Below are 26,799 nucleotides of genomic sequence, written 5' to 3' on the forward strand. Positions count from 1 at the left end.
TGGGTTTTTTATTGTGTTTATATTTTTATGTGAATTATAAGGTTCTTGCTTGTGTGAAAAAAAGGAAAGACATTAGATAAATTACGAGGTGATGTACTCCAAATACATTTTGAAACAGCCAGTACATTTTCCAGTTTTCCCACATATCACACCTTCTGCTTTAAGGGTAACGTAGACACATTTGAAAAAGGGAAAGGAGGTGGGGTGACATAAGAACAGTGGGGAAAGAGCGTTGCATCCATTTTTCCTTCTTTGGAAAAACTCCTAAGAAGCCGTAAGAACTGTTTGGTATGGCAAATATCTCCAAGTTCTGTTGACGCAGGAGTCAGTCCTGCCACTCACTGTGGATGCTGCAGCCGCTGGGTCCTCGTAGGCTGTGGCCTGAGGCACTGCCAGGCCCAGGTCACTGTCCAGCAGGCAGACGTGTGTCAGATTTGCCTCCTTCATTCTAACTGGTGTTACTGCGGAAACTATTGCTTCATTTTGTTCACTGCTGTCACCCAGAACCTGGAATAGTACCGGGCACGCAGTAGGCTCTTCATAAATATGTGTTGAATAAATGAGTTGATAAAGACCTTGAGAAGTAAAGTACGAAAACTAACAAGAAGGGATGTGACTGTTACGAGAAGCAGGCATTAAGATGCCTTTCAGGGTTTGGATTCCCTCCCGTCCTCCGGCATCTCTCCTCCTCTGCCCTCAAGGCAAGGTGGCCCGGTATCCTTGCCCCTTCCCTATCCGGCGTCAGGGTTCTTAGCTACAGGCAGCACAAATGAAGCCTGGGCAATTTCAGCAGCAGACAAATATATTGAAAGGCTCTTGGCTAGTTCACAGTCAGGCAGGAAGACTGGCGGATCTGGGCTCAGAGATTACGCAGCCAGAAACAATTTCTAAGTCATGCCCAGACCCAGTCCAGAAAGGCCACCCCGCAGCCACCCCTGAGCCCTCGGGGCGGGCACTGGACACTGCTGCCAGTCCTGCCGCCAGGCCTGCGATGCCTCAGCTCCGCCCAGAGGCTGGATTCCCCTTCTGCACGTCTTGGCCTTATTGGCTCCTAATTCTAAGTGGGGCTGGGTGGGTCAGCCTATCGGGAGCACCGTGGGCTGAGAAACAGCTATCTGGCAGGTTGCGCCTTCTAAAGTGGGAGCTGAGCTCAGTCTCCCTGACATGCCTCTACTTCCTCTGCCTTCTTCTATCAACACACTTCCATCAACCCACAGGAGCCAGGGCTGGGTTCAAACTTGGCTAACCTTCTGGCACCTTTGGAATGTTGTTTTATAGTAAGATAATTGGATTAATTATAGTACCATTGAGTAGATGTCAATCAGACAAGTTGAAGAAGTTGGAACTGTATTAGTTGGTCTAAAATTGATTCAAAATAATGTACATTTTAGCTTTTGAAAGGCATCATTAAACACCAAAATCCAGAAGATACATAATATGTGAATTTAGATTTTAAATATATTTTATACACAAAACATGTATAAACATGCTTCTTAAAAATGTATAATTTGTAAGTGAAAATATGTTTCAAAAAAATGTCTATCTCTTCTAAGATAAGACACAAAAAAACAGTACGTAAAGAATTTGGTGAAGAAAGGTGTTCCAATTCAGTGTCTAGACTTCAAGAGTAAGCTCTCCAGGATGACTGTCATACAAAAAGGGAAGTCTCTGAGGTTTAGATGTTTATGAAGACATCTCAACTTGAATTCGTTCATTTCAACAAAAACAAGCATTATTTCCTCTTTTGGTCTACTCTGAAATAGTTGGGGAAAGTTCCTGCTTATTTGGTGCTGCAATTCCAAAATAGCAAAATATAAAAAAGCAGAACTTGTGAAAAAAAATACAGCAGTGCTCAAAACTTGCATTAACTGTCTTCTTTCTGTTTCTCTTTACCTTCTCCTACTTTATTGTTAATGCCCATATATGTATGTACAGCGAATTGCATCTGTTTTTGTTTTGTTTTGTTTTTAAGATCCAAAACAAACTTTATTTAAATAGGGAAAAAAGGATATTAACAACTCAAACACTGACTAATGAAGCTTTGGGTTGCCTGGAAGTCCGTGGCTCACCAAGACTATTTTGCGGAAGCAGTAGAAAACTGCATTTGGTAATTTTCCCAGTATTCTGGTTTCTTCAAGCTTGCAAAGATTCAGAACCCTTCAATGACAACTTGTGGAGCAGCAATATAATAAAGTGATGCCCTTAGAAGTCAGTCGTCACAAAAAAGACATGATAGCCGAGCTCTGTTGAAGTCCCAGCCAGCAAGGCCCACAAAGGAATGAAGCCGTAGGACAGATTTGCGGCAGTAGACCCTTCCAGTTTAGCGCGAGCAAGGCAGAAGGCGCATCTAAGTAACATTGCAATGCTGTACCAGCTGTGTGTTTTTTAATATTGTGTGATCCATGCTGAGGGTCAGAGCCAGACTTACATCACCCAGCCATTTCCACAATGAGTATGGCCAGAATAGTATCAAATATCCAGATCGGAATAGATCCAAGGAACCAGCTACAAGGTGCCGTCTTATCCAGTTTCAACAGCAACATGATCAAAAAAAGTAGTGTGAAAAGCCAGGTGGGTAGTGTTAGGGTTTTGGCTGGTGACATGGGGCTGTGAAAGATTTCACAACTGAGAGAAAAGATAGATGTAAAGAGGGAGTTTATTTTACTTTCCCTGTGAAGGGGAAAGGGCTGATGCATGCTAATCAATACAAGGCCAAGAAACAAAGGGCAGCTTGCTTTTTTAAGAGGGCGCTGTTGCTAGGCAACAAGGAAGGGGGGCTTGTCTTGAAGTTGAGCAGATAGCAGGGAGGTTGTCTTGAAAAGTTACAGTTTGTTTGCTTTCCAGGAGACAGTCCAGCAGATGTCCTAGGGAGGGGTCTTATCAGTATTTTTCCCAGGCCTGTAAAACATGCTTCGAGCAAAAGTTATGAAGAGTCCAAAAGAGGCTGGTTTGAAGGGGAAGCAGGAAGGGAACTTTCTACTAACTAGAGACTCCTTGGTGCGAATTATCCCTGAGCTGTGCAAACAGCAAGGAGAAGGGGGATGCAGGAATGTAGCCTTGAGGGTAGCTTACCTTGTCCAGCAGTTTGAACAGAGGGGCTGTTTGAATCAGAGGAGCCAACAATGTTGGGGCTTAATTACCAGGTGCTTCTCCTAAACTGTGGAAAGCCACAGCAAAGAAAAGAAAAAAGGCCTTTTCCTGTCATTACAGGTAGTACTCTCTGAGCTGAGGGCATTCTTATTTAAATAGTTTAGAGAGGCTGTTATGCAGAGTCAAAAATGGGAAATATACCTCGCTTACTTAGCTAGTGAATGCTTTATAGCGCAGTATGCAGAGCAGATGCTTGGGCTACGGGAGGCATTTTCTGGGCTGGCCTGCTCTCCTGGCCGGAGGCTGCCAGTGGGATGTGGGACTGAACTGGTAGCACCGCTGGCCGGGAACAGAGAGGGGAGCGAAGGTCGGGGAATCCGCCCATTTGGATCCTTGGCCTATTCCACACTTTTCCCCCATTAAGTCCAGAACCGGTTAAGTGACAATCAAGAACAAGATCTCCGTTCTCCTCTCCAAGTGACTGGTAGAGCGAATTGCGTTTGTTTTTGAAGACAAAAGTGGAATTATTCCGATGGAATAGATCTATGTATTTGTGTTTATTGAAAAGTAAGACACTTACCGTGATGTCTTGGGTTGTTTGTAACGGGGAAAATCTAATTTTATGTATGTCCAACAATGATTTGTATATATATTGTTTACTTAATAGCATCTGACGTCCTTGGGTATAACTACCAGTGTTCCCTCTTTCAGAATATTTGGGAAGGGCTATCACATGGGTGGATAGATTCCTTCTCTTACGTAGGTAAGGTAAGTTAGCAAATTGCTGTGAATTAGCATCCAGCCGCTCCCCCTCCATACAACCACCGTGATGAGGTGTCTCTAACCTGTGTGCTTAACTTACGATGGGTTTTTCCCACAAAAACAAGGTTTATAAAATGGTGGATACAGAGAGTTAAAAGTGCACTGAGAACTATTTTCCAGATACATTATAAATTGAATGGGCCTGGGAAGTTCTTGGTTGCCCAAAAAGAAAAACAATTTCTGTAGGTGTTAATTTTCTTGAGATTTAAGAACCTGTCTTCATTAATAATTAATATTTTCTCCCTTGCACTTTTGATTTTCTTTCTTTCTTTTTTTTTTTTTTTAAATATATCTTTATTGATTTCAGAGAGAGGAAGGGAGAGGGAGAGAGAAACATCAATGATGAGAGAGTCATTGATTGGCTGCCTCATGCACACCCTCAACTGGGGATCGAGCCCGCAACCCGGGCGTGTGCCCTGACCGGGAATCGAACCCTGATCTCCTGGATCCTTGGTCAATGCTCAGCCCCTGAGCCACGCCCTGCTGGGCTGCACTTTTGATTTTCATCTAAAGTTTGCCAAAATATTTTGCAATTCTACTTTGTATTACTTGTTTCACAGTGTCAGCATTAGAAATCTTTCAAACCTGTGATGAATTCTTGTGAGTTTATTTGAGCCAAACTGTTGACAATTGCCGGGAAGCCAAAACCTCAACAGATTGAGATAACGTTCCTGAGAAAGGCCGTTTTGTACCTTGTTTTATGCATTACAATCTGAGAGGGAGACATAAGTGGGTTTCACAGAATCCATTGTGATAGGTTCGGGAAGTGGGAGAAAGCAAAGCGGTGAAACCTCTGGGATTGGATAAAAAGTGAAATGATGGACACACTTCTTTTACTTAGGTGGGTGCAAGATGGTTAACTGTTAACAATTAACTCAATAACGATGAAGGGATTTGTGGTCTCTGCAGTGGTGCCTGTGTTTTGAGGGGTCCGGGGGAAAATTACTTTGACATTCCAATGATAGGTTATCCTAGATGCAAAAAGGCAATCATCAACAGGCTTAGTTAAGGTAAAGATTGACCTTTGTCAGGGAAGATACCAGCCTAGGACATCGCTACCCACCATAAACTGCTTTTAGTTAAAAAGTTTTCATTTCAGACCATCCTTGATGGTTACTTTAGGTAGCTGAGTTTGCAAGGCTGCCACGCAGGCCTGCCCTGAGCTTGTCAGGTTAGCATGTGGCTCCTTTTCGTCCACAACAGCTATTTGTATACGTAGTTATAGATACTTAGTTTTACATATGTATAAATATATGGTGATTTGTATTCTTAGGAGCTCCTTTCAAACTTATTTCTCTAACATTATATAGTAGCTTGTTAGCTGTTAAGAGTGACATGGCCTTTACTATTTTGTTCATACATTACCCATTGAATTCCTTTTATTTATTTATTTATTAGTTATTTATTTTAAAATATATCTTTATTGATTTCAGAGAGAGGAAAGGAGAGGAGAGACAGACAGAAACATCAGTGATGAGAAAGTCATTGGGATCAAGCCCACATCCCGGGCATGTGCCCTGACCGGGAATCGAACCTTGATCTCCTGGATCCTAGGTTGACACTCAACCGCTGAGCCATGCCTGGCCGGGCTACCCATTGAATTCTAAACATAAATTAGTACCCACACCAGGGCTGAAGGGAAATCAGAGTAATCGTAAAGAAATAAGGAACAGTGATTATATCAAATATAATTTTTCTCTTTTGTCTTTTTATTCCGTTTTTTAAATTTTTTTAATTTATTGGGGTGACATTGGTTAATAAAATTATATAGGTTTCAAGTGTACAACTCTATAATATTATTCAGTTTTCATAGGAATTTCTTCTGGCCTATAAATATCACATGGATTGGGTTGGCCAGATACTTGCTTTAACGTAGCCATGGGAAAGCATGAGCCATGGTAAAGGGAAAGAGTGAGCCTTATGCTCTTTAAATTTTTATTGAGTGGATTTATGAGAAGCTATTGAGAAAGATTGTCCCAAGCACTTTAGACTCAGGGAGCAGCTCAGCTTGCTGGATGGCTGAGGCTCAGTGATTTGAGTCACTAAAATGGACCCTAGATTAAAGCATCACAGCCTAAACATTCATCAATAACTACTCCTTAAAGGCTCTGCCAAAGAGATTTGCATGTTGATTATATTATGGCAATGTGTTATCTGGGAGGTGGGGGATAAATTTAATGCATTACAAGCCAGAAGCAGGGAGGGCCCATGGAGAAAGCAGAGGTGAATTTTGATGGGAGAGAGTGGGAGGGGAACAGGGGAAGGAAAAGACAGCTGTGGCTGGCTGGAGCCGCCTGGAAGAAATTGGAGGCCAGCTGAGGCTTCTAGGTTTTGCCCAAGGCCCCTCTGAGAGGAAGAGGTGGGGTTACAAGTGCACCCAGCGGCAGCTGTGTGACCCCCATCTGCCACGCAAGCCACGGGGCACTGAAGGAAACCCGTGATTGACCTGAACCCGCTAAAGAGGAAGTAAAGCCAGTTTTTTGTTGTTAGAAAAGTGGAAATGTTAACAAATTTTCCCTCCCCACCACTTTCCCATTTTCCCCGTGTCCTGTGTTTTCAGTTTCGGTTAGGCTTGATTTAACTGTTGCTAACAGAAGGATTAATGCTGTCCCCCAATTTTCAGTCTCAACTCTATTTCAGATATTTCAGTTCCGCTTGCTTTCCTTTTCAGATTACAAAATAAAAGGAACAAAGGAAACTTTTTCACTTATATTTAACATTTCCTTTTAAAATAATAAATGCACACGGTTATTTTTTAAGGTCAAGTGATACAGACAATGAAGAGCATAAAATGATACGCAAAATTCCCCTCCCAGCCTGAACTCAATTCCACTCCCCAGGGATGATAACCTTGCAGAAAGGAGTTTTTTTAAGCGAACGTTAAGAATCCCTAGCATTTCCAAATAAAAGCGCAGCCTGATGGAGGCGTTGTTTTGAAACGAACACCCCCTTAAGTGCAGCATGGATATAAATTATCGACACTGTGCAGCTGGGCCAGCAGAGGAAGGAGTAAGAAGGATCTGGAAGCCCTGCCCAGCCTCCTTCACTGTCCTCAAAGCAGGAGGGCTCCTTAATATCCTCAGAGAGGAGAGCAAGGCCCAGACCAGAAGTCAGGGACTTAACTGCCCTTTGCTTTCATCCTTAGCTACAGGCCCTCAGTGCCACCTCCAAAATACTTATGTCCCCACTCGAGACGGTGCTTATTGCTGAGTCCCCTCCTTCTCTCTCCCCTCAGGAAGAAGACAAGCCCACTCTCTACGTGTTCAATGCTGTTACCCAAGAGACTATGTGGATAATGGAGAACGCTTCCCTTCTTGGTAAAAAAGTGTCCGAGCTGAGAACGCTGATCTCTTTGAGATGCGGCTTCCCCGTGAGTGTCTTCTGTCTCCGGACCCCGAGGGGACTGGAGATGTACGACTGCAACACCCTCAGGGACTATCAGGCTGACACCGGTACTGCCCTCTACCCTGGACACCAGCTACTCCTCAGCACTAGGTTCTCTGATACCAGCTTCTCAGCAACGGAGCAGTTGTTTCTAAACTAAAGCCTCTGTAAGCGCCGCGTGGTTGTACCTCTCTGGGTCCGGTTCTGTGGACCAAGCCCCAGGGAGGGTCTCGTAGCCCTGCCATGCCTTGTTCTCTTTACTCAGAGCAGGGGGACTTAATAGTCTCAGGAAGGAAGGGCAAGACCCAGACAAGTTTATAGCTTTCTCTTTGAAATATGTCTGAAATATGTATATAACAGCAAGTTCAAGTACATATTCTTTTCCTCTTTTTAGCACAAGTGGTAGCATGTGATACATTGTTCTGAGCCTTGCTTTATGCAATCTCCTTCCAAGATATTGTTGGTTATGATTTGCTGCTGCTTTTAGGTTATTTTTAATTGAGGCTCACAAAACGTTGGCATCAATGTTCATCCCTGTTTTTTCTTATTTCTTATTGCTTTAATTTAGTATAGTGCTCATTTGACCTCCAACATTTACAGTTTAATATACTCCGAATACCAGTAAATGAAATTTGCTTTCTGAAGTCCATTATTATACAAAATGGAAACCTGTTTTTGCCAAGTTGACTGTTTACATTTCTAACTAAATTCACTCCTGGGTCAGAGCATGCTTTTCCAGTATAAACAATTTTTTTTTTTTTTTAATTTTTTTTTCAGTTGCAGTTGACATACAATATTATATTAATTTCAGGTGTACAACCCAGTGATTAGACATTACATAACTTACTAAGTGATCACCCCAATAAATCTAGTACCCATCTGACAGCATACATAGTTACTGCAATATTATTGACTATATTTCCTATGCTATAATTTACATCCCCATGACTATTGTGTAACAACCAATTTGTGCTTTTTAATCCCTTCACCTTTTTCACCCATCCCCTCAACCCCTCCCTTCCCATCTGGCAACATCAAAATGTTCTCTGTATCTATGAATCTGTTTCTGTTCTACTTGTTCATTTGTTTTTTAGACTTAGTTGTTGATAGATATGCATTTATTGCCATTTTATTCATATTTATTCATATTTTTATCTTATTTTTCCTTCTTCATAAACATTGTGTGTAGTACTGGTTTGGTGGTGATGAACTCCTTTAGCTTTTTCTAGTCTGGGAAGCTCTTTAAATATCCTTTGAGTCTAAATAATAGCTTTGCTGGGTAGAGTAATCTTGGCTGTACGTCCTTGCTTTTCATCACTGAATTTCTTTTTTTTAATTTATTTTTTAATCCTCACCTGAGGATATTTCTTCCATTGCTTTTCAAAGAGAGAGGAAGGGAGAGAAGAGAGAGAAAGAGAAAAATTGATGTGAGAAAGACACATTGATTGGTTGCCTCCCACACATGCCCCAACTGAGGACAGGGATTGAGCCTGCAACTGAGGTCAGTGCCCTTGGCCAGAATTGAACCCTGGACCCTCCAGTCTGCAGGCTGATGCTCTAGCCACTGAGCCAAACTGGCTAGGGCCATCACTTTGAACATTTCTTGCCAATCCCTTCTGGCCTATAAAGTTTCTTTTGAAAATCAGTTGACAGTCTTATGGTTGCTCCCTTGTAATAACTAACTGTTTTTCTCTTGCTGCTTTTAAGATTCTCTCTGTCTTTAACCTTTGTCATTTTCATTATGATGTGTCTTGATTTGGGCCTCTTTGGGTTCATCTTGCTTGGGGCTCTCTGCATTTCCTGGACTTATATATTTATTTCCTTCACCAGGTTAGGGAAGTTTGCCATCATCATTTTTTCACATAGGTTTTCAATTCCTTGTGCTCTCTCTCTTCTCCTTCTGGTGTCACCATGATGTGAATATCAATGCACTTGAAGTTGTCCCAGAGGTTTTTACTATCCTCTTTGTTTTTGGATTCTTTTTTCTTTTTGCTGTACTGATTCTGTATTTTCTGCTTTCTTATCTTCAAAATCTCTTATTTAATCCTCTGCTTCATCTACTCCACTGTTGATTTATTTATCCTTCATTTCCGTTAGTGTATTCTTCATTTCTGACTGGTTCTTTTTTATGTTTTCTATCTCTGTTTTTATGTTTCCTATCTCTTTGTTGAAGTTCTCACAAAGTTCATCTACCCTTCCCCTAAGTTAATTGAGCACACTTATAACCAGTGTTTTGAACTCTGCATCTAGTAGATTGCTTGTCTTCATTTTGTTTAATTCCTTTTCTGGAGTTTTGTTCTGTTCTTTCATTTGTGACATGTTTCTTTGTCTCCTCATTTTGGTAGCCTCCCTATGTTTTTTCTTATGTATTATGTGGAGGTGCTACATCTCCCAGGCTTGGTACAGTGGCCTTATGGAGTAGGTGTCCTGTAAAGTCTGGTGGCACAGCCTTCCCAATCACCGAAGTTGGGCATTCCATGTGTGCCTCCCACCCCTTGGGTTGTGTACACCCTCCTGTTGTAGTTGAGCCTTGATTGCTGTTGACACGTTAATGGGAGGGATTTACCCCTGGGCCAATCAGCTGCAAGGACTGGCTGGTAACCACTGTGAAGGATCAACTGTGCAGGGTCCCACTCCATAGAACAGGACTTCACAGAGTGGAGCTCTGGTGCCTGCTGAGTGTGCCACTTGAGTGTGTCATTTGCGGAGGTGATTAGGTGGTGCTCTGATGAGGTCTGAAGCTGTCCACCAGGTGCACTGGCTCTGGGATCTCCTAGGAGATACAGGCCAAGGTCAGCCACAACCTGTGTCCTGCCCAGAGCCACTGGCATGAGCTACAAAGCAATCTACAGATGGCTGCTACTTGTGCTGGGCTTGGAGGTGCCTAGGAGAGGCAAAGCTGGGAACTGAGGCCAGTTGCCACTAGTGCCCTGCCTGGGGCCACCTAGCGAGAGGTACAGGGCACACAGAGACCAGATACTACTTGTTTGAGAGATTTTAGGAAAGTCTGAAGCATGAACCAAGATAGGCCTTTCTTATAGAAAAGCCACTGGAAACAGCTTGGGTGGGCCTATAAGTTGGATGGGGTGGGGGTCTCAGGGAATCACCAGAGCAGGGCAAGCAGTGTTAGGTTGATGGAGACTCAGATATGGTGCCCACCTGCTGGCTCTGTGGGGGAGGGCTCAGAAAAGGATCAATGGTCTCTGCCAGCTCTTCTGTATGGGAGAAAGCTGCTCTGCCCCAGCTCTTGCCCTAATGCTAGACAACTCAGTTCCTCTCTGTAAGTCCCTGGTGCCTTTCCAGCTGCTGCCCCAGGGCTGGAGCACAGAGCAAGTGAGTTCAATTAAGTCCATATGTGGGCCCCATAAGAGGAACTGCCTGGGACTCCCGCAGACTCCATCTCACTCAGCCACACTCCCTGCTGGTTTTTACAGCCAGAAGGTATGGGGACTTTTCTTCCTGGCACTGGGACCCTGGGTTGGGCGGCCTGGTGTGGGGCTGGGACACCTCACTCCTTAGGGGTACCTCTGCAGCTGAGATATTTCTCCTGATTTTATCTGCCACACATGGATGTGGGATCAGCCAGTTTAGTGTCTCTGCCCCTTGTAAAGCACACACCTGCTCTGCATGCTTGCTGGGATTGGCCCTGCCCAGAACATGGCGGCGGGGGGGGGGGGGCGTTCATGTGAGTAAGGGCACACAAGAGGTATTTGTCCCCAGGCAACTTATGATCTAGTTATTTAATGAAATACCAAAGGGTAAATGAGAAAACTTTACTGTTCTTCCAGCCTATGTTGCTCAGATCATGATGTGACATTCTAGAGCTTGAAGAGAAATTAGAAATAGCTTGGCCCAACCCAAATTGCTACATATTTAAAGAAAGCAAAAAGGTTCTGAATGGTTAAATGACTTGCTCAGGGTGTGTCAGGAACAACACAGCAGCATCTTAAAACAACCCTGTAGGAATAAGTGTTTTCAGATATAAGGTTAGAGGCTGGAGCATGACCAAGGTGGACTACTTTGGCCACTGTGAGAGCACAAAGCATGGGAGGAGAAGTGAGGGAAAAGGGGACTCAAAGGGAAAGGAGAAAGCCTTTTGCCTGCTTCATACCTTTGACAAAAGCATCCCTAGCATTCTTTAAGTAGCTCACCTTTTTAAATTAGTGGATACAAGAGTCCTTGATCAGCCCCTCTTACAGGTTCTTTCCTTTCTAGTCAGTGAGTCATTCCTGGTGCTTTCTGGAGTTAAACCTTCACTGTCTTCCAAAGGAGGAGAAGCAGTTGAGTTCAGATTGAAAATAAAAGATTTAAGTAGCTCAATTAGTCATGGCACAGACTAGCTCATACATAAGTATACAAAATTGTCTCTGCATCTGGGCATGTTCTGTAACTTGGTATAAATGAGACATGCACATATATACTCGGTTATAATCCAATATGACAGTTCAACGTAGGCTGAGGGGCTCAAGGGAAGGCATTTGGAAGAATGTGGGGCCTGAGCACACAAAGGGGCAGAATTTTCTGCGATGGGGAGGGGAGACATTCCAGGCTCCTGGCCCAGGAGAAAAACACGAGCCAGAGGTTCATGGACATGGCTTAATCCAGGGGGACAGAAAGCAGGAGACTGTCGTGAAGAGTGAAGCCTCATGGAAACCAATGGGAAACACAGCTGAGGTCAGATTGAAGAGGGTCTTAGGGGTGAGGCAACAGAGCACAGGCTTAGTGTGCTGAGACTCTGAAATCATGTGCATTCTGGAAGAGGTGTGCTTTAGCAAAAGTCACACCTGGTAGCAAGTGGCATGGAATATAGAAAGGAGTCAGGAGAGACCGGAAGCAGGGTGATATGCAAACTGGCACTTACTACTGATAACCCCAGTATTAACTAATTCCACTAGCAATGGATGAGACAACCTGAGAATTTCAGGAAGAGGAGACAGAATGTCATGCTGGAAGAGGGAGGCACCAAGGTTCTGCCACTAGGATAGCGGTGGTGAACCTGGGAAAAGGAACTTATCTTTGGGTCCTAAACTTTAGATATAAGGAAGCTCAGAGGTTTCATTTTTTCCTGCAAGTTACTCAGCTAGTTAGTGGCCAAGCTGTAAGCACAAACACGACAAACATGGAGCTAGGGCTTGAGAGATAGTTGGGTTAGCGGATATCACCGTTGATGTCCTGCCCATGGAGCTGTGGGTCAAGCTCTACAAGAGGTGCTTTCCTTAGAAGGTAATTACAGCGGGACGTGTTGAGTGCCAAGGGCCAGTGCTAAGGACACCCTGAGGTCTGGACAGGTAGACAGAAGAGGGGTCAGGAAATGAGACACAGAAAGTTGTCTGAGTCAAGAGGAGAACTGGGCTTTGCATTGTTACAGATGATGAAGAGACAATTTTCAGGTTGCCAAAAAAGGCCAAAAACAATGTCCAAGAAATAACTTTTGATTTGGCTTAAAGGTCATTGGTGAACACAGAGAGAATAGTTTCAATGAAGTGGATAGAGACAGTAAGATTGCAGCAGTCAAGAAGATAAATAATGAAGAGATTACCTGGCTGGGCATGGCTCAGTGGTTGAGCATCAGCCTAGGATCCAGGAGATCATGGTTCGATTCCTGGTCAGGGCACATGCCTGGGTTGCGGGCTCGATCCCGAGTCAGGTACGTGCAGGAGGCAGGTGATCAATGATTCTCATCATTGATGTTTCTCTCTCTTTCTCTCTCCTTCTCCCTTCTTCTCTCTGAAATCAATAAAGATATAAAAAAGTAAAATAAAATAATGAGATTAAAGGACTCTTTTGGTTGTAGAATATTTAATGATTAACTTATCAAGAATTTATCAAAGCTAAACATCCCCAAATTTTTGAATATTTGTGATTTCGTGACTTGAGGTTTAGTGACACGTTACATGGGTGCGCACACACACACGCACACCCCTTTTCCTGTACTGACCTATATGGGACAGACGTTCATTTGAGCCCTTTCCTAACCCCCGAGTCTCTATCCTGGCCCTTACTTTCCTCCTGCTTATCTATGTGCTTGTCTGCCCGTTACTCTGACTATATTTTATATATTCTTATAAACTGATTTTAACCCTTTCTGGAATAAGGTGTACCTAAATAAATGAGTAAACAAAGAATGCCTTTCCTTTACAGGGTAATGCCATTGGTGCTTTTCACTGCAAGTGCCTTGTGGCAGGTTTCATGGCCAGCCTGAGCACACTGCATCCGAGAGGCCGTCCCAGGAGCAGACTCCTGTCAGCTCAGACCCTGAAATCTGGGCTGGCTCCAGGGTCCCTCTACCTCTCCTTGGTTCCTCTACGAGGCTCCCTTAGGCCCCTTGGAGGACTCCTGTGCCATTTTAATTTCTTTTACAGATGAGACCTGCTAGAGTATATACACGCAAAATTGGGTTGTTTCCAACAATTTACACTGCCAATCCAGCATGCCTTTATATGTACTATCTTTATTGGTGCTCCTTTAGTTCTGATCAATGTTTTGTTTTGTTTCTCATTAGGGGAAACCCAAGCCAGAGAAAGGTTTTCTATACTCAAGAAGAAAGAGCCTAAGTCAGATAGGCAGGTTTTTACCTCAGGGTTCCAGAGAAATCTGGAATTTGGGATACAGGGATCACATAGGCAGAGGTTGGGCACGATTCCCCAGAATAGGCACTATTACTCGCACCTGTTTCCCTGCATGGTAGATGGATAGGTTTGCAAGCAGAGAGTGGGTGGATCTAAGTTTTGTAAATATATACAATTTTTGGGATCCCTTAAAAAATAATCCAAAATTAATAATAGAGAATTAGAAAGCTCATATAGTGAGAGGCCCTGAAGCTAAAGTCTCATTAGTTTTACTTTCATTTCAGTTATAGATTATAGTTGTATTTTCTGGAACAATATAGCATTTTTCAAGTAAATTTCTATTTCCCAACAGAATTCCTAAACTTATGAAGAAATTTAATGGGCGACAAAGGAGGCATTACAAATTGATTGGGATGGAAGGATTAGCCAATAAATGGTGCTGGTTAACCTGCTTAGGAATTCTCTGGATAAACAAAAGCTGAGCATTGAGCATTAACAGAAAAAACATCCATTCTTAGCTTCGTTCTTTTAGAAATTAGGACTGCTTTATTGCAAGGAACTGAAATTGATAGTTATAACATTTGCTCCCAGATAGGGAATTAAAGCAGAATGAAATGCAAGTCTTGATGGAGTGCTCTACTGTTGATTTAAATCATGTAGCCATCACTGTGGTTTTCAGAATCAAGGCCCATCAGCAGCGGACAGGTAGAGCTAAGGAGAGTGGGGGTTTTGAGGTGAGGCAACCACTTAGGGAAGGAAGATGAGCTAGGAAGATCCCACCTGTAGATATCTAGCAGAAAGAGGTTAACCTCAAATAAGTCCTGCTAGTAGGGGTCCTGGGATAGGCAGGTCAGTCTGCAACTGACAATTGGTAAGACTGAGAAAGGCAGAAGGTGAGCCTCAGCGAGACCCAGCAGGGACCTGGTGGTTGAACCACAGCATAGTATCAAGGGAGTAAATGGATAGATGAATGAATGACATAAGAGACAGAAAACCAGACATAGAGGACAGGCACATGGACATAGGAGCCAGGTTACCCAGGTCCAGCTCTTGGTTCCACTGCTTACTAGGTAGGTAAAACTTGAGCAAGTTACTTAATCTCATAATGCCTCAGTTTCCTCAGCTGTCAAATAGAGATAATAATACAACCTATCACTTAGGGCTGTTGTGAATTTTAATTTATCTTATTCATGTAAAGTACCTAGACCAATGCAGAGCATATAATAAGCATTTAATGAATATTAGCTGTTCATATTCAATATATTATTATTATGTATTATTATTAGTCTTGTAAATTCAACTTGGGAAATGTTGAAAGACAAACTGGTTATCAGTAGGGGCAGAAAATGAAAAGTGTCATGAAATGAGGTTGGGTCGTGGTAAACCAATGTTGAGTGCAAGCCAAAGTCGTGATAGGACAGAAACTGCAAGCAGGGCAGCCTGTTGGTAGAGAGAGTGAGAAGACATACAGAGAGACACAGAGGGCAGGAGCGGGAGATCCCGGGGCCTTGGTCCATAATGTACGCCATGTCTGGTCATTGTCTCAGCACAATAAATGTATTTTCTTGAGGGCCTCCTTGCAATCAAGAGCATAACTAAAACAGACCCTGCAGACTGGATGAGATATGATGCTTCAACTCAAAGAATTCTCTATCAGTCTTTGCAAACTAGCAATTCCAAAGCAGAAATGCATGCTCATGGTAGTTTCAAAGTATATTATGGTCACCAGCTGAGCCTGCCTTTAACCTATTTGGAGAAGTGACAGAATGGTGTAGTCCAGGAAGGCTTCCTGGATAAGGTGATGCCAGTGCTGCATCATAAACCATTGGTAGGAAGGTGTGTGGAAGGAGCCAGGAGAATTTAGACGGAAGGGCAGCGAAACAAGAAGGCCCAGGGCCAGAAACAGCCCGGTGCGCACTCGGAAGGGCAGGCCAGCCTCCTGGGCTGCTAAGGGTGGGGAGGGCAGCCCGCGCCCATGCCCAGAATGGATTTGGGGAGTGGGCGGGGCTTCATTCAACAAGTATTTATGGAACATTCCCCATGATCCAGGCTCCACTGAGGAAGCAGGCAGAAAGCCTGGGCAGGAGCAGCAAGGTTCCCACCCTCCGGAAGCTCGTGCTGCAGTGGGGAAAGCAAGCGCCATCCAGCTAACAGGAAAATATCACCTTTTAAATGGAAATGAGAACTATGAAGTAAAAGGAAGCAGAATAAGGGGACAGGGAATGACGTGGGAAGGTGGGCAAGGCTACCAAAGGAGATGGCGTTTGAGCAGAGACCTGAGTGAAGAGAGGAGGGGCTTGTTGGGAGCGTCTCAAAGTAGATGCAGGAGAGAGAGGACCTCGGCCTGCACTGGGTGGAGCTGGTTGAGATGAAGGCAGGGAAACAGTTCCTTAACATTTCTGAGATAAGGAGTGAGGCCTCAGGGACTGCACAGATGCAGAGCACAGGAGAAAGGGAGGGAGGGAGATGGGCTTGGAGATTTCTAGTTTAGGCAGCAAGGAAGACAGCGGTGCTGCAAACTGGCACCGAAGGCCGGGGAAAAGCGGGTTGGGAGGAAAGGCAACGAGTTGTCTTCTAGAACAACGTGAACGTAGTGTTGTCTCATGGATGGCAGTGTCCCTGGCAGGGGACCCTGGGGCTGCAGACATGGACTTGGAGGGCGTGGCACATGGGTGGTCAATGAAGCCATCAGTGTCACTGAGATTGCCTGTTAGTCAACCAACAAGTATTTAGTGAGCACTTACCAAGGGCCAGGGTGTGTGACAAGTCCTGAAGGAGCTTTCTGTTTAATGGGGGCATGAAAAAAAATCTCTACACAAGTAAAAGGATTCCAAGTACTGGTGAGGGGGTGTAAAGAAGTAAAAATTAGGCTGTGGACTGAACAGTATTGGAGGGGAGAGGTAGGGGCTGCTTTAGCTACGGCTCTGAGAAGTCCTCTGTGAGGATGTGGTGCTTGAATTGGAAACTGAGGAAAAGGACACTCCCCTGTGAGAATCTGCATAAAGACTCTTGGAAGCAAAAGCAGTTATAAGCCTTTAGGCCCTGAGAGGGGAGTGGACTTGGTGTGTCTCCAGGACAGGTGAAAGGTCAGAGTGCCCTGGACAGAGTGAATGAGGCCGGCCGGATGGAGGGAGGTGATGGGCTGGGGGGGGGGGGCAGGTTGGGTCTCATCCCGAGGAATGTGTAGAGTGAGCAGGTCCGAAGGCTGAGGAAAGATGCCTGAGGACCAAAGGGAATGTGGTGTCACAGCATCGGGAGAGGGTCAGCCAGTGAGGAGCAAGTGATGTGTCCTCCAGGAGCAATGAGCCTTCATAACAGAATGGCTCCATTCAGCTCCACCCACAGCCCACTCGTAGGCTAAAGGCCCCAGAAGCAGCCATTTGTCCTGCCCCGTTTTCTTTAGTTTCCTCTTGCAACATAAGAGCTTTAGTTTTGCACGGTGACATGTACTTCATGGTGGAATTAGTAAACACAGCGCTGTGTGAAGAGAGCTGCAAAAAATATTTCAGCGCCATGTGCAGTCACTGTGCAGGCCTAAGCTCAAAATAATGTTCCTGTCTACTTGTTCCAAGGTTACTTTCCATCTAGTCCACGCCTCTGTGGGGGGAGCGCTGTCTTTAGAAGTGTGTGGATTTGCCGAGCCACAGCGATGGGCTGGACTGTAAACTGACTCTCTTCATCCACAGGCACAACGCTCCGCTTGGACGTCTGGGACGGATGGAAGGAATTTCTGATGGGTTGTCTCCTCGGACAAAAACTTAAAGTCCAACGCTATTTATCAAACGAAAAACTGGTACTTAAGTACGGAGATAAAGCATCTGCTAAATTAATTTAAGTACTTTTTTAAGTAACCCTAAACTTCCACAGGACCTTGAGGCTGCAGTTCACCGCCCAGCTGGTGCGCTGCTCCGTGCCAGTTCCACTTAGCGTCGCAGCCAGACCCCATTATTGAGATATTTGTGGAATAAGACAGCAGGGGTGCCAGCAGGGCTGATGGCCTTTGCAGAAGGGTTGCAATTTGGGTAGATATTCCTCAGGAAATACTAACCATTTAAATGGGTGACCAGTTTGGTTTGGGTACCAGACTTTTAACATCTCTTTTCAAAGCCATCAGAATAAGTATCTGGTCACTCATATTCAATTATTCTTTAACAAAACAACAGTATTTGCTAATTGACTGGCTGCCTCTTCCTAAACTCCCATGTAATTTTTCAAACTGCATTTACTACAATATTCATACTTTTGCAGTACATGAAGTGGAACACCTGTGGCTGGGGCTGTGGAGGTGGGTGGGCTCAGAGAAGGGGGTGAACATTTTAATGTATCTCTGCAGCTTCCCAAATGCTACATTACCCTTTTGTTTTCAATTCAGTGGTACTGTGGTATTTCAGAACAGCACCCCCTCGTGGGTAGTTTAATTATGCTTTACACAGGCCCACAAACCCACAGGGAGAGCTCCAAGGGCTCTGTGAAGTGACAGGTTGGAAAGCCACCATTTGCAATTTTACAAAATATTCAAATATTTTAAATTAACTTCTATTTGAGGACAGTAATAATTCCTTTTTTTTCATGTTCTAAATCCAAAGAAATAGCTGTGCTATGTTGTTACTTTTAATAGTGCGTATTTATTGAGTGCTTTGTAGGAGACACCGTGTTAAATTTATTACCTAGCTTGATACTTAACAATTTTTATCAGGTAGATACTATTTTATCTTGTTTTATAAGTGAGGAGACTGATATTAGGAAATCTGCCCATTGTCACACAGCAAGCAAAGGCACAGCTGGGTGTTGGATCCTGACTATTTAAATCTAGTGCTCATGTGCTTAACCATCTCCACTTGACTTAATATTTAAATAAAATCTAAGATCTCAGTGACCGTGGATGATCACACTGAAAAGCTCCTTTTAGTCTTCTACCCAATATTTGTTAAATATCTATTGAGCATTTGCAATGTATTACAAGATCCTAGAAATGTAGCAACAAACAAGATATAGCCCATGCTCTGGGCAAGCTCACAGTCCAGTAGGGGAAACAGAAAACCGTAACCAATTCCTGAAGATGCAGAACTGCAAATGTTTGGAAGTACAAACTTCAGTGCCCATCTGCTGGGTTCAAAGCCCCTCTCCCTCAGTGTTTAGTTGTGGAAACTTGGGCAAATTATAAAGTCATCCTGTACCTCAGTGTCCTCTTGCATAAAATGGGTGTGATCATAGTATCTATCTCATAGAACTGTTTTAGAAATTAAATGACCTAGTGATCATAAGGAATTAGAGTTGTGTGGCACAATGGCAACAGGATATAAATGTTGGTTATCATTCAGTGTAAAAAGTGTTGACGAGGGCACCGTGCAGGATGAAAGAGAACTGAAACTGAGACCTGAAGAGTTGGTACTCAGGTAAATGATAGGGAGGAAAAAAAACATGTTCCAAAGCAGATGGGACCACACATGCAAAGACCAGGACAAGAGAATAGATGTTCAAGGAACTGAAAGAAGGCTTAGGACAGAGAGGACAGACTGTGGAAAGATACCTTTAGGAGGCAGGATCAACCAGCCTCAGCGACAGGAGCGCCCCTGGTTCCCACAGCACGGGCACTGAGGATGAAAGCGAAGGCCAGTATCTACCCAGGAGAGGCTCTTCTCCCCAAATCAAGAAAACTGATCAAGTTCAGAGATCCTGATTTGCATGAATGAATTTCAAAAGATTGATGTGTGAGCCATCAGTGCATTAACGTGTAACTAATTAGATATAATCTGCCAGAGGGTTCTAGAGACCTGTATGTTCTGGGCAAGCCATCTACCTCACACAGGGGAATTACATGGGAAGCCACATACACATCAAAAGACGGTACGCAATCAGACAGGAGAGTTAGTTATACGCAGGATATTGTGGATCACATCAGGCTGGCTTGCCTCCATCTCTATAATGGAGTCAGATAGCCCTGCCCAAGTGTATCCTGGACAATACCTGGTGGGGCCCTGTCTAGGTTCCCTTCCCTAATTCTTCTTTCTCTGAGCAGCCCTCCCCCATCATTCAACTTATGCCCTATGGGGTGTTGGAAGGATAGTAAAAAGGCCAGCATGGCTCCAGTACAGTGAAATAGAAGGGGACTGGTGGGAAGTGGGGCAGGAGAGGAGGCAGGGGCCGGATGATGAGGGGCCTTATCGGCCAAGGTGGGGAGTTCGAATTTCATTTGCAGTGGGAAGCTATTGCAGGGTTGGAACAGAGGACAGGCAACCTCCAACTTAAGGAATAAAAAGGTCCTTGAGTCCTGTGTGAGGCAAAGCCTAGAGAGGGATAAAGGAAGGTGGGAGAGCAGTTCGGAGACCGCGGCACTGGAGTGGTGCTGGCAGGGGGCCACCTAGTGGTGCCGATCCCATAGCAGTAGAGACTTCGAGAAGCCAGAAAATCAAGACCGTTAGAAATGACAAAAGCAAGCATACACAACTCGTGCTGAATTTCTTCCAACACCTTCCTGGTTGGTATAAAGCTTGGTATTTTTCCTGAGCATTTAATTTTTGTAAGAAAGAAAACCGCCCCAAGGAAACCAGTTTGAATTATTTCGTGTGCATAGCAGGATATGTGTATAAGCAGGACCTCTGTAGGTTACTGCAGGTTACTGTTTGCCTTTTCTGAAAACATTTTGGGTAAAAGGAAGAAGCAAACATTTTAACTAGAATGCTTCATGAGTAACTATATTTATCTACTAAACAGCCCATTCCTATTTGTTTAACTCCTTCAGGTATCAGAAGAGGGTGGCCCTATACATCGCCGCCTTTTATGGCTACATTGAGCTCACCGAGTGGGCCCTGAAGCAGGGTGCGCAGCCCAACCAAGCAGTCGGCGCCCACCCCTACAGAGCGTGGTGCCAGGAAGCCCTGCATGCAGATGTCTCTAAGTGTCCCGTTCATGCAGCTGCAGAGGCGGGCCAGCTGTTAATTCTGAAGGCCTTTGTCAACTCCAGTGTGCTGTGCCTGGAATGCAGAGATGCCGCGGGACAAACTCCGCTGGCCATCGCCTTCAAACACAAGCATAAAGACTGCGGGTTATATTTACTTAGTAAAATGTGGTCCACAGTTTCTTTTCTGAAGATTTCAGTCCCCATGAGGATCTACATTAAAATAAAACAGTGGGTCCTCAGAGCTCAGAGTCGCAACCTTTACAACAGCCAGCTTTGTGGAGCCAGGGTCTTTGGGGCCAAAGTGGGAGACACTGTGATGGTGGATGGTTTCACCAAACCCAAAATGACCTCCAAGAGCTGGCATAAGGCTGAGAACAAGGACTGCCAGAGCACGGTGGGCAAGCTGCTGCCTCTCAAGGAACAAACTGCAAGCAAGAAACCCATCAATCCTTTGGCAATTCCCCAGCAGGACACAAGAGAACAAACCCTCAGATTTCCTCAACTGGCAGATACAAATACATTCTCTGAATTACAAAGACATCAACAACAAAATCGGAAAAATACGATTGCCACATCTAGAAAAAAAGAAAAGTTCATAAAAAATGCCTATCTTCCCCAGGTCCCCCTCCCTCCGGTTTCAAGAGTGGGCTATTCACACCCATCTTTTTACTATGCAGCACCCAGAGCTGACTTCCTACTCAGCTCCTCCTTCACATCGTTTTCTGAGCACAGTGGGAGAACTCCGAGGGAAAACGCCATCCACTGCTTAGCTGTGGCCAGGTAATGTTTCCTCCTTAAATATACGAGGCAAACCTTGAATAGGGCAGGGCTAGGGGCAGGGAATGGTCCACAAAGCCTTACCAGGCCATATAGTGTAACACAGGGTGCTCCAGCTTCGGGACCTCATCTTAGCCTCGTGTTCAGGACAAAACAAACTGATTTTATTGGCCAGTCCAATCTGTAGTGCTTTACTCCTCAAGTGTTCAGGAGGAGAAGAGACACAGTTAAAAGAGTTGTATCAATTGACAAGGTCCCTTGCTTCTTTTAAAAAACAACAAAAATAAAAACTAATAAGCCCTGGCCAGGTGGCTCGTTTGGTTGGAGCACCCTCCCATACACAGAAAGGTGGTGGGCTTGATTCCCGGTCAGGGCACATACCAGGTTGCAGGTTCCATCCCCAGTGGGGGCATATGCCGGAGGCAACTGATCAATGTTTCTCTCTCACATCAATGTTTCTCTCTCTCGCAAATCAATTTAAAAAAACTAATAAGAAATTGTTCATTATAATTAAAGGGAGAAAGGGAAACTGAAATGTGGGAAAGAAACATGAAAAGTCTCTTGGAAGACTGCATGGTAATGAAAGTGGAAGAAAACAGTAAAACAATTTAATGACCAACTAAACCACAAAGATTTCAGTTGACTTACTAGGCAAGATGTATAGGTGGGGGAAGATCTATATTGGATAGGAAGGTAGCATTGGCATTAGTGTTTAAGGTAAGTTTTAAAAACTAATGCATTATCACATTTAAAGACTTAAACAAATGTCTTTGAAGTGGAGTGGATTTTTCAAGCACATTCATTTCAGAAGATAAAATTTTATATATTGGTCATAAGATTTCCCAGAAAACACAACTCTGATAAAATCTCAGGTCCCATCCATTACTTATTACAGCAGAAATATAGATTTGTGAGTGGCTTTTTCCCTACTGAATTTATGGGAAAGAAAGAAAAAATAAGGCTAAATTGTTTTAGTTGCCCTTCTATATTGGTCATTATTTCAGGTCTATTTTATTATAGTTTGGTTATTGCCACCTAGTGGTGAGAGCAATATGGTCTATAATGGGCACGATTCAGGACGATGAAGTTGACAGCACAGTAAAGGAAGAAACTGCTTAATAACGTCAATCCTTGTAATTTGTGAGGTATCTCTGACTATAATGTAGAAAAAGAGATCATCTAAAATTCTAGACAAGACTAGAAAATTTTTAATTGGAAAAAATTATATAGCCCGTCTTAAAATCAGGCTGCAACATAAGAAAGGAAATACTGGTTAGTTTTATCAACAGATGCATGTTAAAAATGAGCTTACTGTTCAAGCATCCAGTAAGTGCTTATTATGGTCCAGAGCAGTGCTAAGCAGGATGGGAGTGTGAAAACCCACCTGTGTTTAAGGTGGGCATGAGTGTGGCCTGGGGAGAGAGAGGCTGCCAGTGTCTGTTGTGTGTAGTGTTTTCTCGGGGAGGAAATGGGTTGTGAAATATATAGCAAAATGCATAAGGAGTGATAATCCCACATATGTGGCTCATTTTGCATACATCCATGTAAGCACCACTCCATCAGAAGCAAAATATTTCCAGCACCCCAAAAAGTTCTCTCTTGCCCCTTGCCAGTCAATAACCCCTCCCAGATATGACCATTATCCTGATCTCTATCGATGAGATTAGTTTTGCCTGTTCTTGAATTTCATATAAAGGACATCATGTGATATCTACCTTCTATGTGTGGCTTGTCTGCTCAACATGTTGCCTATGGGATTCATCCATGTTTTTGCATGTGTGATTCTTTTTCTTTCTTTTTTAAATATGTCTTTATTGATTTCAGAGAGAGGAAGGGAGAGAGAGAGAGAGAGAAACATCAATGATGAGAGAATCATTGATGGGCTGCCTCCTGCAGGCCCCCTGCTGGGGATAGATAGAGCCCGAAACCTGGGCATGTGTCCTGACCAGGCATCAAACTTCCATCTCCTGGATCATGGGTCAATGCTCAATCGCTGAGACATGCTGGCCAGACATGATTCTTTTTATTTCTATGTAGTATTCCTTTTCTGTGTAGTAATCCATACCTTTATTTATCTGTTCTCCTATTGATGGGCATTTGGATTGTTTCTAATTTGGGGCTATTTTGAATAAAACTGTATAGTTATTTGTGTATATGAGCTTTGGTAGACATTTGCATTCCTTTCACTTGACCTAGGAATGCAATTGCTAGGTTACAGGGTAAGTTTAAGTTTAGTAAACACCTCCTAACAGTTTTCAAAAGAGGTTGTACTAGCATGCTGTTTTTGTAGGTATATCAAAATTGGAATCATAAAGGGGAAAGCAATTTCAAGTTTGAGAAGGGAATTTCTGGGGAAAACATTGCATTAAAGAAAGAGGTTATTGCAGAAGGGAGGCACAGAAGGAGCGGTAGTCAGTCTGGTTCTGTACAGTACTTCCTCTGGTAGAATTACTCCTAGCAAATCTTTCCAACTTTACTGTTTCTCTTTTCCCAATAATTTTCTCTTTTCCCTATTTGCGCTCTCTACTTCCCTCTCCTCTGTTTTGTCATCTTTCCACTGCATCTTCCCCTGGGTCTGTCCCACGTCCCTCTATTGGTGGGCTGTGGAGGGGAAGGGGGCATCTCTAGTCTTCATGCCCTTGCGCAGCTCTTTTTGCTCTGGTTTATGCCCTTCATTGGAGTCATTGGAGCACCTATGTCTACCTGAAACTGTCAGTCAAGCCAGGGAACTCTGATGCTGAAAAGAAACACTGAGATTCAGTTAGGTGGTTGGGTTGATGACCCAATTAGTGATTATTAACAATTATTCATTCAACAAACATTTATTGAGCTGGTGATATAATAGTAGAGTGATTTTCCTAATCTTAGCACTGAAAGTCCTGCTTCCTGAGAAATGCCTCAGTTCTTGGCAAAGCAGGACAGTTGTTCACCCTACACAATCGAGAGCAAACAGTACAGCGTTGTGCTTGTGAAGAAAATTGCTTAGTAGGGTGTGATGGGCATTATCACACAAGCTGAGGGAAGTGCTGTGAAGGAGGGGAACTTGGAGATAGAGGTTCTAGGGAAGTCTGACATGGCCCTTGACCTCCCTAAGAAAATGTCTGAGCTGAATTTTGATGGATGAGTAGGGGTTAAGCAGTTGAAGGAAGAGTGGAGAGAGAGTGCTGGGGTAGAAGAAATGGCTTGTGCAAAAGCCTTGTGGTTGGAGCTGTCATTTGTGAAATAGGAAGATGTGCTAGAGCAAAGAGAGAGAAGGGAGGTATGAGACAGACATGGAGAGGCAGGTTAGGGTCCCTATGAAAGACTGGGCAGGTTTATCCTAAAAGCAATGAGGGAACATTGAAAAATTTGACCTGATTAGCTTCACATTTTTTGAAGACCACTTTGGTGGTATGGACATTTTAATGATGTCAGTTCTTCCTATCCATGAACATAGTATATGCTTCCACTTATTTGTATCTTCTTCAATTTCTTTCTTCAGGGTATTGTAATTTTTCAAGTACAGGACTTTTATATCCTTGGTTAAATTTATTCCTAGGTGTTTTTTAATGCAACTGTAAATGGGACTGTTTTCTTAGTTTACCTTTCTGATAGATCATTATTGGTGTATAAAAATGCAACTGATTTCTGGATATTTATTTTGTATACTTTACTGAATTCCTTTATCAGTTCTAGTAGTTTTTTTTTGGTGAAATCTTTAGGGTTCTCTATATACAGTGTCATGTCATCTGCAAATAATGGCAATTTTATTTCATCTTCTTCTTGTCTGATGGCTGTGGCTAGGACTTCCAGTACTATGTTGAATGAGAGTGGTGAGAGTGAACATTCCTGTTTTGTTCCTGATCTTAATAAAGATGCTTTTAGTTTTTGCGCAATGAGTATGATGTTGGCTGTAGGTCTGTCATATATGGCCTCCATTATGTTGAGGTATGGTCCCTCTATTCCCACTTTGCTGAGAGTTTTTATCATAAATGGGTGCTGGATTTTATCAAATGCTTTTTCTGCATCTATTGATATGATCATGTGATTTTTATCCTTCAATTTGTTTATGCGATGTATTACATTTATTGATTTGCTGATATTGTACCAACCCTGAATCCAGAAATAAGTACCACGGGATTGTGGTGTACAATCTTTTTACTATATTGTTGGATCCAGTTTGCTAATATTTGGTTGACTATTTTAGCATCTATATTTATCATGGATATTGGCCTATAATTTTCTTTCTTTGTAGTGTCTTTATCTGGTTTTGGAATTAGGATAATGCTGGCCTTGTAAAATGAGCTTGGGAGTCTTCTCTCCTCTTGAATTTTTTGGAATAGCTTGAGGAGAATAGGTGTTAGTTCTTTGAATGTTTGGAAAATTCACCTGTGAAGCCTTCCAGTCCAGGACATTTGTTTGTTTTGTGATTACTGCTTCAATTTCATTATTTGTAATCTGTATATTCAGACTTTTTTCTTCTTCCTGATTCAGTCTTGGAAGGTTATATATGTTTCAAGGAATTTATCCATTTAGTTCAGATTGTCCAATTTGTTGGCATGTAGTTGTTCCTAATGTTTTCTTACAATCCTTTGTATTTCTTTGGTGTCAGTTGTTACTTCTCTTCTTTCATTTCTGATTTAATTTATTTGGATCATCTCTTTTCTTGATGAGTCTAGTTAAAGGTTTGTCAACCTTATTTATCTTTTCAAAGAGCCAGCTCTTGGTTTCATTAATCTTTTTAATATTTTTTTAGACTTTATTTTATTTCCACTTGATTATTATTTTTTCTTTCTACTCATTTTCAGCTTTGTTTGTTCTTCCTCTAGTTCCTTTAAGTGTAAAGTTAGCTTGTTTAGTTGAGATTTTTTGTTTTTATTTCTTGAGATAGGCCTGTAATGTTTTGAATTTCCCTCTTAGGACTGCTTTTGCTGTGCCCCATAGATTTAGGGTTGTTGTGTTCTCATTTTCATTTGTTTCAAGGTATCTTTTGATTTTTACCTTGATCTCAGTGTTAATCCATTTATTGTTTAGTAACATGTTATTTAGCCTCCATCTTTTTGTGTGTTTTTCAGTTTTGTTCTTGTGATTGATTTCTAGTTTCATACCATTAAAGTCAGAGAAGATACTTGATATGACCTCAATCTTCTTAAATTTCTTTTATTAAAAAAATATTTTATTTTTTCCATCACCTTTTATCTCCTATATGCCCTCAACCACCTCCACCCATCCCCCTCCACCCCTGCAATCACCACACTATTGTCCATATCCATGAGT

The 26,799-nt window shown here is 43.0% G+C and overlaps 1 protein-coding gene across 1 annotated transcript in view; it reads left to right on the plus strand.

The window, feature by feature from the left end:
- The window catches only part of ANKUB1 (ankyrin repeat and ubiquitin domain containing 1), a gene marked incomplete at its 5' end in the record, with an annotated part of 48,965 nt that overhangs the window by 14,395 nt on the left and 7,771 nt on the right, over positions 1 to 26,799 (plus strand). The window contains 3 exons of the mRNA XM_081138420.1: positions 7,148 to 7,364; positions 17,552 to 17,666; positions 20,608 to 21,546. Coding sequence (XP_080994546.1) covers positions 7,148 to 7,364; positions 17,552 to 17,666; positions 20,608 to 21,546 — 1,271 coding nt within the window. The remainder of the gene's footprint in view (positions 1 to 7,147; positions 7,365 to 17,551; positions 17,667 to 20,607; positions 21,547 to 26,799) is intronic.

Source organism: Miniopterus schreibersii (assembly GCF_964146895.1).
Source record: "Miniopterus schreibersii genome assembly, chromosome: 5".
Classification (NCBI taxonomy): domain Eukaryota; kingdom Metazoa; phylum Chordata; class Mammalia; order Chiroptera; family Miniopteridae; genus Miniopterus; species Miniopterus schreibersii.